Source organism: Pelophylax lessonae, assembly GCF_965119305.1.
Source record: "Pelophylax lessonae genome assembly, chromosome: 9".
In the NCBI taxonomy this organism is placed as follows: Eukaryota; Metazoa; Chordata; class Amphibia; order Anura; family Ranidae; genus Pelophylax; species Pelophylax lessonae.
The window spans coordinates 164,397,812-164,413,883 of record NC_138776.1 but is presented as its reverse complement, the minus strand read 5'-3'; the positions used below and the strand labels follow the sequence as shown (position 1 = coordinate 164,413,883).

General features: G+C 42.2%; 1 protein-coding gene across 1 annotated transcript; it reads left to right on the top strand.

Moving 5' to 3' along the window:
• Positions 1–343: 343 nt before the first annotated feature.
• LOC309564284 (large ribosomal subunit protein uL22-like) lies at positions 344–835 on the top strand (the record flags this gene model as incomplete). Its single annotated transcript, XM_082268910.1, has 1 exon — positions 344–835. The coding sequence occupies one exon, from the start codon at positions 344–346 to the stop codon at positions 833–835; it is 492 nt and encodes a 163-aa protein (XP_082125036.1).
• Positions 836–16,072: the final 15,237 nt, after the last annotated feature.

Genomic DNA, 16,072 nt, shown 5'->3' with positions numbered 1-16,072 from the left:
GACTAGTTTTTTTTTTTTCTAACATTTGTTGTTTACAAGTAAACTGTATTTTTTGCTAGAAAATTACTTAGAAAACCCAATCATTATATCTATATGTTTTAGAAGAGAATAAAATGGCAGTCGTTGAAATATTTTGTGTCCCACTGTATTTGCGCAGCAGTCTTTCGTATGTAATTTTTTGGGGAAAAAAATACACTTTAATGAATTAAAAAAAAAAAAATGAAACAGTAAAGTTATCCCCATTTTTTTATATAATGTTAAAAATGAGCCTCTTCCTGCGCGGCCTGAGGTAATATCTCAAAATGGTCCGCTACTCGCTTGACCCCGAAAACCCAACAAAATCATGCAAGGCTCGGGGTTCCATTTGCGAGTGCATTTCAAGAATACTTGTGAGACAGCTCAAGCTATCAAGGGCATGCACATGAAAGATGTCACCTTAAAGAAGCAATGCGTTCCCTTCCGCCGCTACAATGGAGGTGTTGGCAGGTGTGCCCAGGCCAAACAGTGGGACTGGACACAGGGGCATTGGCCTAAGAAGAGTGCAGAATTCCTCCTGCACATGCTGAAGAAGGCTGAGAGCAATGCAGAACTCAAGGGTTTGGATGTTGATTCCCTGGTCATTGAGCACATTCAGGTAAACAAGGCTCCCAAGATGCGCAGACGAACCTACCGTGCTCACGGGCGTATCAACCCTTACATGAGCTCCCCTTGCCATATTGAGATGATCTTAACCGAAAAGGAGCAAATTGTCCCCAAACCAGAGGAGGAAATTGCCCAGATGAAAAAGATCTCTCAGAAGAAACTTAAGAAGCAAAAGCTCTTGGCTCGGGACTAAAAGCAATGTACAGAAATAAATTACATCCTTCTAAAAAAAAAAAAAAAAAAAAAATGATGTTACACTGAGTAAATTGACACCTAACATGTTATGCTTTAAAATTGCGCACGCTTGTGGAATGGCAATAAACTATGGTACTTAAAAATCTTCATAGACAACACTTCTATTCACAGCTGAATGTATCAATTTACTGGTGTTTTTTGGGTGTTTTTCTCTTTTAAAGCTTTTTTGCAGCTTTTTACAAGCTTTTTTAAAGCGTTTTTTTTTTTGTTTAATTTCTGTTTATTGAAAAATTTTTCAAGAAGACAAAGAAAAACAGAACATAGACCACACAATCCGACATGAAATACGGCCAGTAGCCATGGAACAATATCAATGAGTGCATGAACATCTCAGTGTGTGCCAAGCACACCCAGTCATGAAAAGTCTGAGAAAACATAATGATAACACAACATCTTGCATCATAAAACCAATGTCAGAGAGAGCCTATAGGAAAGCGAAAGGATAGCAAAAAGCAGAAAAGAAAGAGAAAGAAGAGGAGAGAGCAGCTGGGAGAGAAAGGGGATAAGAGGGGAGGGAGGGGGGTGGGAAAGTAGGCCACGGGTGACTTATGTACCAAGCAATAAAACTTTAATCAGATAGGATTACATTAGAAGGCGATAAACCAAGGGGGGTGTCCTCAGTGAGCAGGGCCACATAGGAAGAAGTGTTTTTAAAAGAAGACCAAGGTTGCCAGGCAGAGTGAAAACGGTCTAGTTTGTCACGGCTATGAAAGTAAGTTCCTCTAATTAGTATGTCATATCAACTTTCCGTAGCCAGTGACGTATCGTGGGAATGGCCGATGAGCCCCAGAAGGCGGGAATCAGGGCTTAAGCCGCATTAAGCAAATGAGGGATCATTGATCTTTTGTACTTAGAGAGCGGCATGTTAGTTCCATGCAGCAGGACAACCCAAGGATCTGATGGGATAGCAACTTCCGTGATTACTTGGATAAGCCAAAGGACTTCCAACCAGAACAGTCGGATAACCGAACAGTGCCACCAAATGTGTGCGTGCGATGCAGTATCTCCGCATCCCCTCCAACATAACGGGGAGATGGCCGGAGAAATAATGTGCATTTTCCGGGGAGTATAGTACCAACGGGACAATAGCTTGTAGTTGGATTCCGCCACCTTGGTGGAGAGAGAGGAAATGTGAGCCAATGCAAGAAGTTTGTCCTTCCGAGCATCGGAAATTTGAGATCCAATATCCAGTTCCCACTTGTGTAAGAAATCCGGGTAGGGTTGGCCTTGTAATGAGATAAGGGCCTTTTAAAGCATTTTAAAATTGTATTACAAGCGTTTTACAGCTTCAGGCATTTCTGGTTAACAAATAGAAAGGACTAGAGGGAGGAGAATGAGAGGAAATTAGGGGTGGAGACAGGGCTGGCCCTACCATAGTTCCTACCATGGGTCACTTGGAGAGGAGCGGCATATTTACTCCCAGCAGTTTTGTGTGTCATCAGTTTGCGGCGTGTTACCAGTGGCATTTCCCCATCTCATAATGCTGCCCATAGTGCAAACTGATGAGTATGAGGAGGCGAAGCTTCTTCTTCGGGGGAACATCCACCACGTCATTGTGGTGTGCACAATGGTGTCAGACATCTGCGCACTCCATCCCACACAGGACAGGCTGAGTCTTCTAGGGTGGTGGGTGCGGCAGACACAGGAGTGACAGGAGGACTGAGAACAGACAGTGGGTGTTTTTTGGACAAGTCCATTGGTGAGTAGTGGAAAAAGATAACAATATATAAAATATTTTCTACATTTTATATTTATATAAATAATAGGTTTGTGGCCTTTTGGTGGGCGTGATTTTTTTTTTTTTTTGGGGGGGGTCGGGCAGCATTTTATTCTTGGACCCAGGCAGCACAATATCTTGGTTCAGCCCTGGGTGGAGAGCTGCTATTTTAGCTTTTTATGAGTGATTTGCGAGCATTTTCCTGCTCTAGTCAGCCATTTCTGTTGAAGTCTACGGGGCAAAAAACGCTTGTAATCTGCCAAAAAGGAGCTCATATACTTTTTTGAGCTTTAGGCATTTTGCTTCAGGCAACATCACATTGAAATAAATGGAATTTTGCTTTTTGGGCATTTTGGAGTTGAGCTTCTTACAAGCTTAAAATCACTCAGGTGTGAACGTGGCCTCAAACCTTTTTAGAGTTACAGAGTAGGTATTGTGCTAGAATTATTGCTCTCACTCTAAGGATCACAGCGATACCTCCCTTTATTTACACATGCATTTGTATGTGCACATGCATGGAGGGATAGGGCACTTTAATTTTTTTTTCTTTATTTTACTTTTTATTTTTACACTGTCCCTTTATTTGTTTATTTTTTTGATCACTTTTATTCCTTTTAGTCCCCGTTCACACTAAGGCGACCTGTGAGGCGACCTGGTCGTCTCACAGGTCGCCGTAGGTCGCCTCCCATAGGGAAGCTGCGGACCCGTTCTAATAAGAGCGACACAAGTCGCTCCGACTTAGAAAAAGGGTCCGGAGCTTCTTTGGGGCGACCAGGAGGCGACCGCCATAGACTTCAATGTTATGAAGTCCATGGCGGCCGCTCCGAGGTCGCGGTGCGAAGTAGCGTCGCCCCTATGTGAACGGGGGCTAAAAAGGAATGTAAACATCCCTTGTAATAGAAATAGGCATTATAGTTCCTCTTTATTTATTTTTCCTTAAAAGCAAAAACAAAATTGACTTTAAACACCTTGACTTAAAAAAAAAATCATGGCTTTAAGTCCAAAAGCCGGAAGTGATATTGGAGGTTGCTCCGGTGCTCCAAGGGCATAGAGAGACGAGTGGGGGCCACCTTGCCCTCACTTGACTTAATGCCTAGCCATCGGCCACATGGGATCGTTCTGGGCTTACTGACAGCTCCGGTAAGCTTTGAAATGACCGGGCAGTGGGGGGTGGGGGGGGGGGGGAAACCTCTCCCGCCATCTATAAAAGTGATCTTGCAGGGAATCTGCCGCTGGAAATACTTTTATCTGAAAGTCGGCTGACTTAGGGAAAAAAACAATGCCGGGTGTTATGGCAGCCAGTTGCCATAACCAGACTTTTTTAAAAGTTAGCTGTGAAATTGGCAGCTGATTTTTAACAAAAATGTAAGATCAAATTTTAAGTGGCACTAAACTATATTCTTATTCTCCAAATATAATCTATACATATTCACTGCTTAATGGTCCTGTAATCTATTCTTAATAAAATTGTTTCTTACTGTGTTTTTTTTTTTTTGTTTTTGCCACACTGTTGCGCAGAATCGCATTACAAACAAAATCACATTCTTTTCAATGGTACCAGTCCTAATCAATGCGACTCAGTACAGTGATGTTTGAAAAGGTTCCTGCAGTACTTTGGTGTGACTCCAGTGCAATTATGCCCCATAGATGTCTATGTAAACTCACATCAGCATTAGAAAATAAGTGATTCTTATGCAACTTTGATGAGATCAGTGTTGTTTTTTTAACCCTCGCTTGTCCTCCCAGGTCATCCTTGCTGCCTAAAAACTCTCCTTCTAAGCACATTCCATTCACACCTGAATGTAGTGGAAATCTCGCTCATGGGTTTTTTTGCCCATTTTTTACATGTAAATGTGCGTAGGGCATAGGGCAGTCCATTCACTGGAATGGGTGTGTCAGACACCCCAAAGTAGCTTAATAACCTTTTAGGTCATGGAGTGTCACCCATTTTTTCAGTGCGTGTTTTGGTGCAGTTGTAGAGTGTTTTGTTACATGGCAAAACTCGTTTCTGCTAACCGCGATTGGAGTGTCATCAACAATTAGGCTGCAATTCACATCTGTGTGTTTCTGAATGTGGGGCAACCTGCACAGAAAATGCTTTGCTGTGCCTTTCCGAAATGTGATGCAAAAGTGCATTGCACTTGCGTGGCCATTATGGCATTGCAAATGCAGTGCACATTTGCAGCGCATTTCCAGAACATGTGCAAAGCACTCATTTTCTGTGTAGGTTGCCATGCATTCGTAAATGCGCAGATGAGAATGCAGCCTTTTTGTTAATGACATCCAATCCAATCACGGTTAGCAGATGGGTGTTTTGCCGTGTGTTTGTAGTACAGAAAATGTGCACTTTTCTGTGCACTTCGGAAATGCGCTGCAAATGCACATGGTTCTTGCATCACCATAATGGCATGCTAACTGTGTGTACCATTAGCAATGAGGCTGCATTCACATCGGTGTGTTTTCAAATGCGAAACAACCCATACAGAAAATGCGCACTTTGCTTCGCGGTTTGAAAACATGCTGCAAATGTACATCATACTTGTGTTGCCATAATGGCATATTAGCCGTGCTAGCGGTGTTATTAACAATTAGGCTGCATTCACATCTGCGCATTTTTTGAATGCACGGCAACCCCCATAGAAAATGCATGCCTTGCCATTACTGCACAGTAAAGTTACTAAAATGGGTAGCAGAGATTTTTGAATTTGGTGCAGGCTATTTTAAAGGGAAAACTGTTGTTAGTGCTGAATTCCCCTTAGTGTTGGTTTCCCACACTGCTCTGGTCTAATCCAGGTTTTTGCAGTCTTGAGGAAGCCACAGGTGACTTATTAGGATGCAGGTAGTTCCAGACTGAGAAAGCTAGAGAGGTGATTGTGAGCATTCATAGGCCCATATGTGCTGTCAACAGACATGGCTAAATTGTTATCACATATACAGTATGTTGTAGAAGAAGAAACTTGCAGCTTTTCTGAAAATGCAAACAAAATACTCTGCCCTAAAACCAATATTGGGTGAGTAGACTGCTTTCAACTTGCTCTGTCCCAATATACATACATATACCCACAATTTATGTTTTAGTTCTTAATAGATGCTGGAAAGGTAAACCACCTAAGAGTTTCTTATATCCCTTAGGGACTTTTTTGGTGAAATATTTCTGCTTGAGTTCCTGGGTCTCCACACCTGCCGTGGTCATTATGAACAGCATCCACTCTTCCTCTTGGGTTTCCTATTTATTTTTGGTTTGGTCTTTTTTTGCAATTGCAGTTAGTGAACAGTGAAACACGTGGTTAAGTTGCTTTTTTATTGTTCCCCTTAATCTTATTGAATTTTTTGGCTATATTACCAATGTTTTGGACGAGGGTGGTGCCGTGGACATAGCATATTTTTATTTCAGCAAGGCATTTGATACAGTTCCACATTATCTAATGTAGCACCCTCCTAGATAGGTGCTAGGTAAAGCCTAGTACACACGCAACGAATTTTCGCCGACCGGTCATCCGTCTTTTGTCCAGAGTGGTGTCTGTTGGTTGGAATGTGCTCTAGACTGCACACGAATTTTGTCGTCCGGCAGAATTATACTTCAGAAGTGATGTCATGTGTTGGATTGCTTTCTTTGTGTTCTTTCATCTCTGAGCATGCCCAGTCTTGCTCATAAGATTTTTCCCTGTCGAAATCTGTACTGACTGCACGAAAATCGGACGTGTTTTGACGGTGGACAAAAATTTCATAGCCTGCACACCAGAATTTTGTCGGCCGAAAAGTCAGAGTCGGTTGTCGAGAGCACCATACTAACAAGCCGAAAATCGGCAGATCGGTCGTCGGACGAAAATTCCCGGCCGAATTTAGATTTGTGTGTACGGGCCTTTAAGGCATCTAATGCTCCTGCTGCTTATCAGGGGAGCCTGATCTTTAGTTAGGCGTGCTCTTTGTGCTCAGTGTGTATTCATCTGGTCTGAGGGAGTGTCCCCATTTTATCCAATGGGGAGGTCAGTTGGACAGTGAAGGAAACCTGGCCAATGATACATGGACTTTTGTAACTGTCCCAGTGGGTTGGCACCTGGAGAGGTGCATCATGGGATTGGTGATAAAAGTGGGGAGCACATGAGGCAGGGTGTCTTTTGGCGGGAGCAAAGTCCCAGGATGAGGTGGATGGCTGTCTCTCCTCCTGTAGGTGTGAGGAAGGTGGTTTAGGCAGTCAGCCTAGTGAACCAGGTGTGTGGAGCTGAGCTGCAGAGGATCCAGAGCGCTGACAAGTGAAGCTGCTGGCAGAGACTGTTGGGAAAACAGTATCGTGAATATCAGGAGCTCTGCCTAATGGTCTGCCTAAGACAGTGGTGTCCAAACTTTTTTCAAAGAGGGCCAGATTTGATGAAGTGAACATGCGTGAGGGCTGACCATTTTGCCTGACATTTGAACCATTAAAATTAAACACACACACGGTTTAAAATTTCAAGTCATGAGCTACTAGCCAGGCCTTAAGAGTTACTCGACACTTGTTGCCCGACCCAAACCCTACCCTGCTCCACCCCTAAACACGCCCTCGCCAGAGTGCCCACAGCGTGCCCCCTTAAATGTAGAGTGCCCACAGCGTGCCCCCTTAAATGTAGAGTGCCCACAGCGTGCCCCCTTAAATGTAGAGTGCCCACAGCGTGCCCCCTTAAATGTAGAGTGCCCACAGCGTGCCCCCTTAAATGTAGCGTGCCCACAGCGTGCCCCCTTAAATGTAGCGTGCCCACAGCGTGCCCCCTTAAATGCAGAGTGCCCACAGCGTGCCCCCTTAAATGCAGAGTGCCCACAGCGTGTCCCCTTAAATGCAGAGTGCCCACAGCATGCCCCCTTAAATGCAGAGTTAGCACAGCGTGCAGAGAGACCAGAGTGCACTTACCTGAGGCAGCGGCGGCAATCCTCCACGTTTCCCGAGTCCTCCTCCTCCTCAGCCAATGGCAATTGTTCGCCTTTCGGCCAATCAGGAAACTGGTCTCGGACCCGCTTCCTGATTGGCCAGGAGGAGGATCAGGAGGCGGATCCGTGTGACAATAGCGAATATTCATTTGCTATTGTCACACAATGGGTGGGCTCAGGGCACACTGCTCTGCGCCCCGGGTCCATCCTTTTCTGAAATACAATGCAGAACGGCGGCCGTAGGCACTACATTCCCCATACAGCTCAGGGGGCCGTATAAAACTAAATGAAGGGCCGCAACTGGCCCGCGGGCCGGACTTTGGACATGACTGGCCTAAGAGAAGGGACCACTCCAGAGAGGTCAGGGGATCAAGGAGCTAGCTCACACAGGAAGTTTATCAGTAAAGGGGGTGCCGTGTAGTTGACCCTGAAGAATAGAAACAAAGGGGGTGCCAGGAAGGGCCCTGAAGTTGTTCAGCAATACAGTACAGATTACCTCAGAAAGCTCATTAACTTATACTTCACAGCTAAGGGTAAAGTGAAGCAGTGGCCTAGCCGTGACTAGCGTTGCTCAGCATTTTCGAGTCATCCCAGCCAATTGTGCATAGTTGTATAAAGTTGGAGTATCACACTCATTCCCTTCTTCTATCCAAGTTCCAAAAAAAAAAAAAACACAAAAACCAAAGCTACTGGAATGTTTCCTGACTGAGCTAAAACACTTGGGAAAATGTCAAACTCTCATGTTGTTGCTAATGGTAACCCAGGGGAACCCATAATCAGCAGCTCCCAAGGGAGTAGTGCTACACTAATACAAAAGTTGTACATGCTGGGACTTAACCCTCAGTTGGTTCAGTGGATAGGCAGTTGGCTAAAGGATAGATAACAAGGTGTGGTTGTAAATAGGGTCCACTGGTGGTGTACCACAAGGCTCTGTACTAGGTCCTGTTCTATTTAATCTATATGTAAGTAATATAACTAAAGATTTGTTGGGCTAGGTATGTCTTTTTGCTGATGACACAAAGGTTTACAATAGGGTTGATATCCCTTGAGGTGTCTGTAACCTGGAACATGATTTGGCATTGCTGGAAGCTGGGTCAAAACAGTGGAAACTGCAGTTCAATGTTTCTAAATGTAAAATAAGTGCACCTAGGGAAAAAAAATCCCTTGACAGAGTACAACATTGGGGGTACAGTGTTGGCCAGCACTACAGAGGAAAAAGTTGGGGGTGCCTATTTTAGATAACTGGAAAATGAGCAAATAGCGTGGCCAGGCAGTGGAAATCTCCTTTCTCTGTCTCAAAAGTGAAACACCAGGGATCTGTTTAGACGCCTTATATTTCATCAAAACCTCCAACAGGGCTGCTAAACAATGTTTTAAATTAAAAAAAAAAAATGAAAGAGAATTAAAATATAAAAATGGAAAAAACTACTGATATCTACTGCCTCACCAACCTCTGTTCTACTGACGCTGTCCACACAGTGACCACTGCCCTACTGATGCTATCCACAGCTCTAATGACACCCTTCTTTGCCCTACTCTCACTGTCCACACAGCATCCACTGCCCTACTGACACTGTCTACTGCTCTACTGTCCACACACCATTTACAGCCCTACTGACTGATGATGCTCACTTTTAATGTAAGCTAGTTTTTATATTTTAATGTTGACATTTGTTTTTTATTTTTCTGTTCCTGCATAGTTTGGCTTTGCTAGGTAATTTCTTAGAAAAAAGGGTGCCGAATCCTGGTGATCTTTGACTTCCTTCATGTTTTTTGGGTGGATCTCTACCTCTCAAAGGTTGCCTACATCTGCCTTAGGAGAATGCAATAGGGAGAGGAGGAATATGCAAAAGTGGGCAGGAATGCCCAGAACTCCCAGTTAAGAAGCAGCAGCAGCATCTAGGGATTTGCGCAGCGCAGCCCACCATTGGAGATGGACTCGAGTGTCGAGTGATCATAGTCCCAACCCACCTGCCCTATATATGTGGAAGAAAAGGGAAGTGCTTGGCGCTGCCAATATATGTGTAAAGTAAAAAGAGTGCTTGTATCAATACTGGGAGATACTATGTGTAAATATCACAGATATGATTTACAATAAATAGGAAAAAACAGGAAATACAAAGCAATAGATATAAATAAATAAATACGTGTTATACTGATTCTCAGATGGTTAAAAAGGAAGGTGAAATTCAGTGGTATGATATAAAAACTTTTCCTATAAAGGACAGCAATATGTGTGCATAAAATCTATACTGTAGCGTAAATATAAAACATAATACAACAACAGCGGAAGTGATGCGGTGCGCACTCTACATGTTTCGTCGTACTGATGTCATCGGGAGTAGCTACTGGAACATGATTTGGCATTGCTGGAAGCTGGGTCAAAACAGTGGAAAGCTACTCCCGATGACGTCAGTACGACGAAACATGTAGAGTGCGCACCGCATCACTTCCGCTGTTGTTGTTTGGTCAGCTTGGAACGCAGATCCGGTCGGTGGAACGTACGCCGTTCACCACTACACCGCTAAAGAGGACCTTGCGGCTCCTAAGCCATATGAATGAGTGTTACAGCTGCTATTTATGTGAGTACCTGTTTTTACCTTTGATGCAATAAAGACTGTTAAGCGATATTTCACTATTGGAGGCATCTTTTTATATACATGTCCTGGGATGGCTTTTATGGAGTACTAAAGTTGGGATATCCTTACCAATACGCCAAAGAATTGTGACCCGGGGAATCAGAGCAATTGAAGTGGACCAGGTGACCGGACCCCTCTTCCTTGGGAGCGATCCCTAAAATATCGACCTGCGCTCTACCCCTGTGCGGGGAGCTTTTTCTGGTAAGCTCGGTATTTTACTAGAAAGGGGAGCACCGGACCCACTAAACAGGGGAGCACCGTATTTCCTCACCCTATAATTATCCACCCCGCGGCACCAGGGATATTGGCACCTTATTATAACTGTGGACTGTTAAATTTGTATGCGCTTTTGAGGACTCTTTTGTGCATTTTTTGTGCATCCTTTGACCACATATTCCTGCGCATTTTCCTCCATTGGCACGCCATTGCTTTGGAGGCATCTTATATAAGGACACATATCCACATTTAGGTTTTTTGTATTTTATATATTTTATTTTTTTTCTCTTTCCACCACCACTCTTATTGGTGCACCCCACTGTTTTTCTGGGTACCCCACTGGGTACTCTGCCCCCCTTTTTTGGGGCTTGAGACCACTGCACATCACTTTTTTGAGCACCTCACACTTCGGCCACTTTGGCCACTTTAACCAATAATTTTGAACTATCTTTTTTACTTTTTTATTACTATTTTATTGGTTCGGCTTTGCACTTTATAGAGTATTTACTGTACTATAATTTATTCGGCTCATTTTTTTCAATTTGCACACCTACACACTTAATATCCTGGTGGCACAAGCATTTTTTCCTTCTCTCTAGAGTGGTGCTTACCACCTGTGTTGCACTATTTATTAACGTCACCACCTCACCCTCACTCGAAGGACACTATTTATATAATTTTTATAAAAGGTGTATTATGTTTTATATTTACGCTACAGTATAGATTTTATGCACACATATTGCTGTCCTTTATAGGAGAAGTTTTTATATCATACCACTGAATTTCACCTTCCTTTTTAACCATCTGAGAATCAGTATACCCCGTATTTATTTGTATATCTATTGCTTTGTATTTCCTGTTTTTTCTATTTATTGTAAATCATATCTGTGATATTTACACATAGTATCTCCCAGTATTGATACAAGCACTCTTTTCACTTTACACATATATTGGCAGCGCCAAGCACTTCCCTTTTCTTCCACATATTTAGTATAATCTCTTGTAGGTTATATTCCGAAGTGGGCTGCAGCCGATTGGATCTCATTTACCTTTGTGCGTTTTCCCCTACCACCTCTTTTTCCTTTATCCTAAGCGCGGATTCCCTTTTGCACTTTATTCACCTGCCCTATATATTTATTTACAGAATCTTCATATTTGAGTAGCCACCACAGCACAACCCAAAATTGACTTGATACATGAATAATGTACTGCACTGTTGGTAGGTTGTCGACTACTGTATTATGTATTGTGCTTTTGGGTGGCTAGAAAAATAAATGGGACTGCGCCATGGTATGCATGTTGCTGTGCATCGTGGTAACCTGTGGTAAATTGCACGTGAATGAGCATTAATGTACTTTGATTCTGCAATAAATCTGTCCTCCAAAAAATTCATAGATGAGAGGACATTGCTACTAAAGGCCAATTTTATAAACCTTTACACCTCATCTAGACGTGGCGGCACATGCCTATAACAGCTTTTAGCTCTTGCAACAGCCTTACTCTGCTTAAATGCTGGGTTGTTAAGTTTGGGGAAGGGCTTCCGTACAGATTTAATCTCTCGTCTGCCTTCCACATATTCCTATTTGTCAGTGAGGCAATCATTTACATAATGATGGACCAATAGGAATGTATTATGGGCACATGGGAGTGGGAAGGCTCTGAGGATACCAGGAAATGTCAGGAGTTCTTAGGTTGCATAGTGGGGTACCAAAAACTGCTGCAGATACTTTACCCAGGTACACTTATCCAAAAAAGAATGTGAAAAGGTCTTATCTGAAAGCATTTTTCAGTCATTGGTTTAAAGCAGAGGTCTCAAAACTTTATAATCAAAGGGTAGTTTTACTGTCCTTAAGACCTTAGTGGGGATGCATTGTGGCCATTGGGAGTAGAACATGCTCCAGCATCAGTTGGAGTAAACCATGCCCTATCATTGGCATCAGTGAGAGGATTTGTGCCCCGTCATTGGTGTCATTATTCAGAATAGTGACCCAACATTCATGTCATTGGGAGGAATTGTGCTCCATCATTGGTATCATTGTGCCCCATCACTGGTGTAATTGGTATGATCTGTGCCCCATCATTCATGTCCTTGGGGTTCATTGTTGGTGTCATTGGGTGGAACTGTGCCCCATTGTTGGTGTCATTGGCAGGAATTGTGCCCCTTTATTGGTTTCACTTAGAGAAATTGTGCGCCTTCGTTGATGAATAAGAAAGTGCCCCAAGGGCCAAAATAAAGCAAGCAAAGGGCTGCATCTGGCCCCCGGGCTGCAGTTTGGAGACCACTGATTTAAAGTATTGAAAGCATAGGACCGGCATGACAGTCAAGCAACTAATACCTTGTGCTCATTGAACATTTAGCCCAGGTGCATTAGACTTTGGTATGTAGGTGTAAGTGTAAAGCACAGGCGCACTTACCAGAACTGCTGCCAGCAGCCTAAAAAAGAAATGAGGTGCTAACAACTACTGCGACTGGACGGTGAACTGAGTAGTACCAACATTTTGGAAAGTATGTGCTCAGGGATGAATGTGATAGAGAAAATTAGGGGGTGTGGCACTGCTTATGCTGGGTGAATTGCAATACTCAGTGTGTGTATACGCCAAATTAATAACTTATACGTGCTATACATAAACAATAATAGTTTAAAGCAAATCACAAAAAATCAATATATAAACCTAATACTATGTGACTCAGTGATAAAGTGACGTGCAAAAAAACTTTCAACATAAACCATTAATAGTGACGTTTGCATGCACACAATATAACGACAGTCCTAAAGTTTGATATTGCACGGAAATCAGAAAAAGGTGCTTTCACAAAATGTTTGTGCCAATGTCTTCACTCGTGCTCCCTCTTATGTACCGCACTCACTAGAAAGCTCTCCCCACAAGGGGGGTGTCCAGCATTCACAGCACCAGTGGCTGTATGTAATCTCCTTTGCGCAATGGGTTTGCTGACACACTATATTCTTATGCTCCAGTTACCCCCACGGTCTCAAACATGCGTGGGAAATAAAGCATACATAGCCTAATTCCATGGTTGAAAATGTTAATAAGAAGCTAGTAGTGCACTTACATTTGATCAGTAAAAGCCAAGCAGTAAAAACAGAAAATCAGGAAATCCGCAACGCCAATGCGCTCCATGGACCTGGAACCGGAAGTGATGCAATGGCGCTGTGGCCACATCGTTATTGCATCACTTTTGGGTCCATGTAATCTCAAATTGTAGATATCTCGTTAACTTCATATCTTTATGCATTTACAGGTAAATATACATTTACAAGTGACACAGTTTTGGATATGCATATGTCTTTCATCAAGCTGCATGTGTAGCACTAATCTAGTAGACAACCTTTTATCTTCCTTCTCACAGTGAGTCTAGCCTGAAACATAGGTGTATCCATCATCCAAAATTTTCTAGAGTACCTGAATTAACCCATTTCTATCTTGTCACCTCCACCAATGCACAGTATCCAGAGATCTGAATATCCATAAGTAACGATCATACTCGTTCCCCAATTTCTATATAAGGTACAATACAACTATATTACATGTCATTATGTGTATACTGATTGGTAACTCCACAACCAATCCCCAACCAATGCACACATATAGAAAAATACAAAATTACAAAAAATGTCATACACCATTCTGCAAATTAACAAAACATTAACCCCTATTGTTCAGCGTCTAAATCCATATATGGACAAGCATTGGCACAATGTTTTTAGGACTTATCTTGATTCTTCATTTTCTACAAAAAACACATTTAAAAAATAATGATAATAGCCATCACCATTCATCTCTCTGTTCTACAAAAATTGATATGTCACAATCCTTATTCAACCCATATGGGTGTAAAGAATTTAACTGTTTTATCCCCATACCTCTCTCTGTCTAAGTTTAAGAATCCTGTCTTCTCCCCCTTTTGTCCTTCTATTTTTTATTTTTTTTACCTCTTTTAGGATCATAAATTGTATATCTGTGTCTTTATGGTTATGTTGCATGTAGGATTTTGGAACTGGTAAACCTGGCTGATTGCTCCTAACTGAAGACCAATGTTGTGACATACGATCTTTCATTTTCTGAGTCGTTTCACCGACATATATCAGCCCACAAGGACAGATGTGTGTATAAACCACATACAATGTATGGCATGTATGAAAACCAAGGATTTCATACTTTATTCCATTATTCGGATGTATAAAGCTGTCACTTTTTCTCATTTGTCTGCACTGCACGCAAGTGAGACACTGATATGATCCATTCCTCCTACTTCTTAGGAATGTGCTTTTTTCAATGTATTTTAATTTTTGGTGTTCAGAATGTAAAAGCATGTCTCTGATGGCACTTTTCCACTGCAAGTACCGGCTCGGCTCTACTTGGCCCTGCTTGGCCCTGTTTGGTTTTCCACTGCATGGTACCGCATGGTACGGTGTTGGAACAGTTCGGTACGGTTTGGTATGGTTTACTTTTCCACTAAAGTAATACTAAAGTTAGTGGGTGGGATAACAACGATTCTCTGACCAATCAGTGGCCAAAAGTGACAAACCGTCAGCTGCATGCAAAAGATTGTGGGATATGGTACCGGTATGGTACCTCTTGGAACCACAATCGAGGTGGTACTGTTTTTAGAGAGCCATACCGTTCAGTTCCATGTAGTTGAAAAGCGCCGCCGTACCGTACCGAACCGTTCCTACACCGTACCATGCGGTACCAGCAGTGGAAAAGCACAAAAGCGAGCCGAACCGTTCGGTTCCATGCAGTGGAAAAGCACTATTATTGTCCTATTTCTTCTAAATGCTTTTAATGGTATTTGTTCAAAATATTCTCTCAGGGTATGCATGTAGTAATAGACCCCAATGTGTTTTGATAATTTTAAATATTTTCTCACTATAATTATGGTACTGCATGGAGAAAGAAAGATGTTTTAACCTGTATTTTTTATTTCTTTTGGGACATATTTTTATATATTTCAGTCTTCTCAACTCCTGATGCACCTAGTTATTTGGATATCCACGATTTCTGAATTTTTGACACATTTCATCTATTCTTTCTTGCTTTCTATCCTTATTGCTGACAATTCTTTCTACTCTAATCAATTGACTACGTATGATTGACCTGAAAACATGTGGGGGGTGAAAACTGTCAAAATATAATAATTGATTCCTATCTGTAGGTTTGATATAAAATATCAGATTCCACCAAAAACTAAAATGCATTGAAAAAAAGGACATTCCTATGAAGTAGGAGGAATGGATCATATCCGTGTCTCAGTTGTGTGCAATGCAGACAAATGAGAAAATGTGACAGCTTTATGCATCCAAATAATGGAAATAAGTATGCAATCCATGGTTTTCATACATGCCAGACATTGTATGTGGTTTATACACTAATCTGCCCATGTGGGTTGATATATATCGGTGAAACGACTCAGAAAATGAAAGAGCGTAATACAACATCGGTCTTCAATTAGGAGCAATCAACCAGGTTTACCAGTTCCAAAACCCTGCATGCAACATAAAGACACAGATATACAATTTATGATCCTAGAAGACATAAAATGGACAAAAGGGGAGCAGACAGGATTCCTAAACTTAGACAGAGGGAGGTATGGTGGATAAAACAATTAAATTCTTTACACCCATATGGGTTGAATAAGGATTATGACTCATACCTATTTTTGTAGAACAGAGAAATGAAT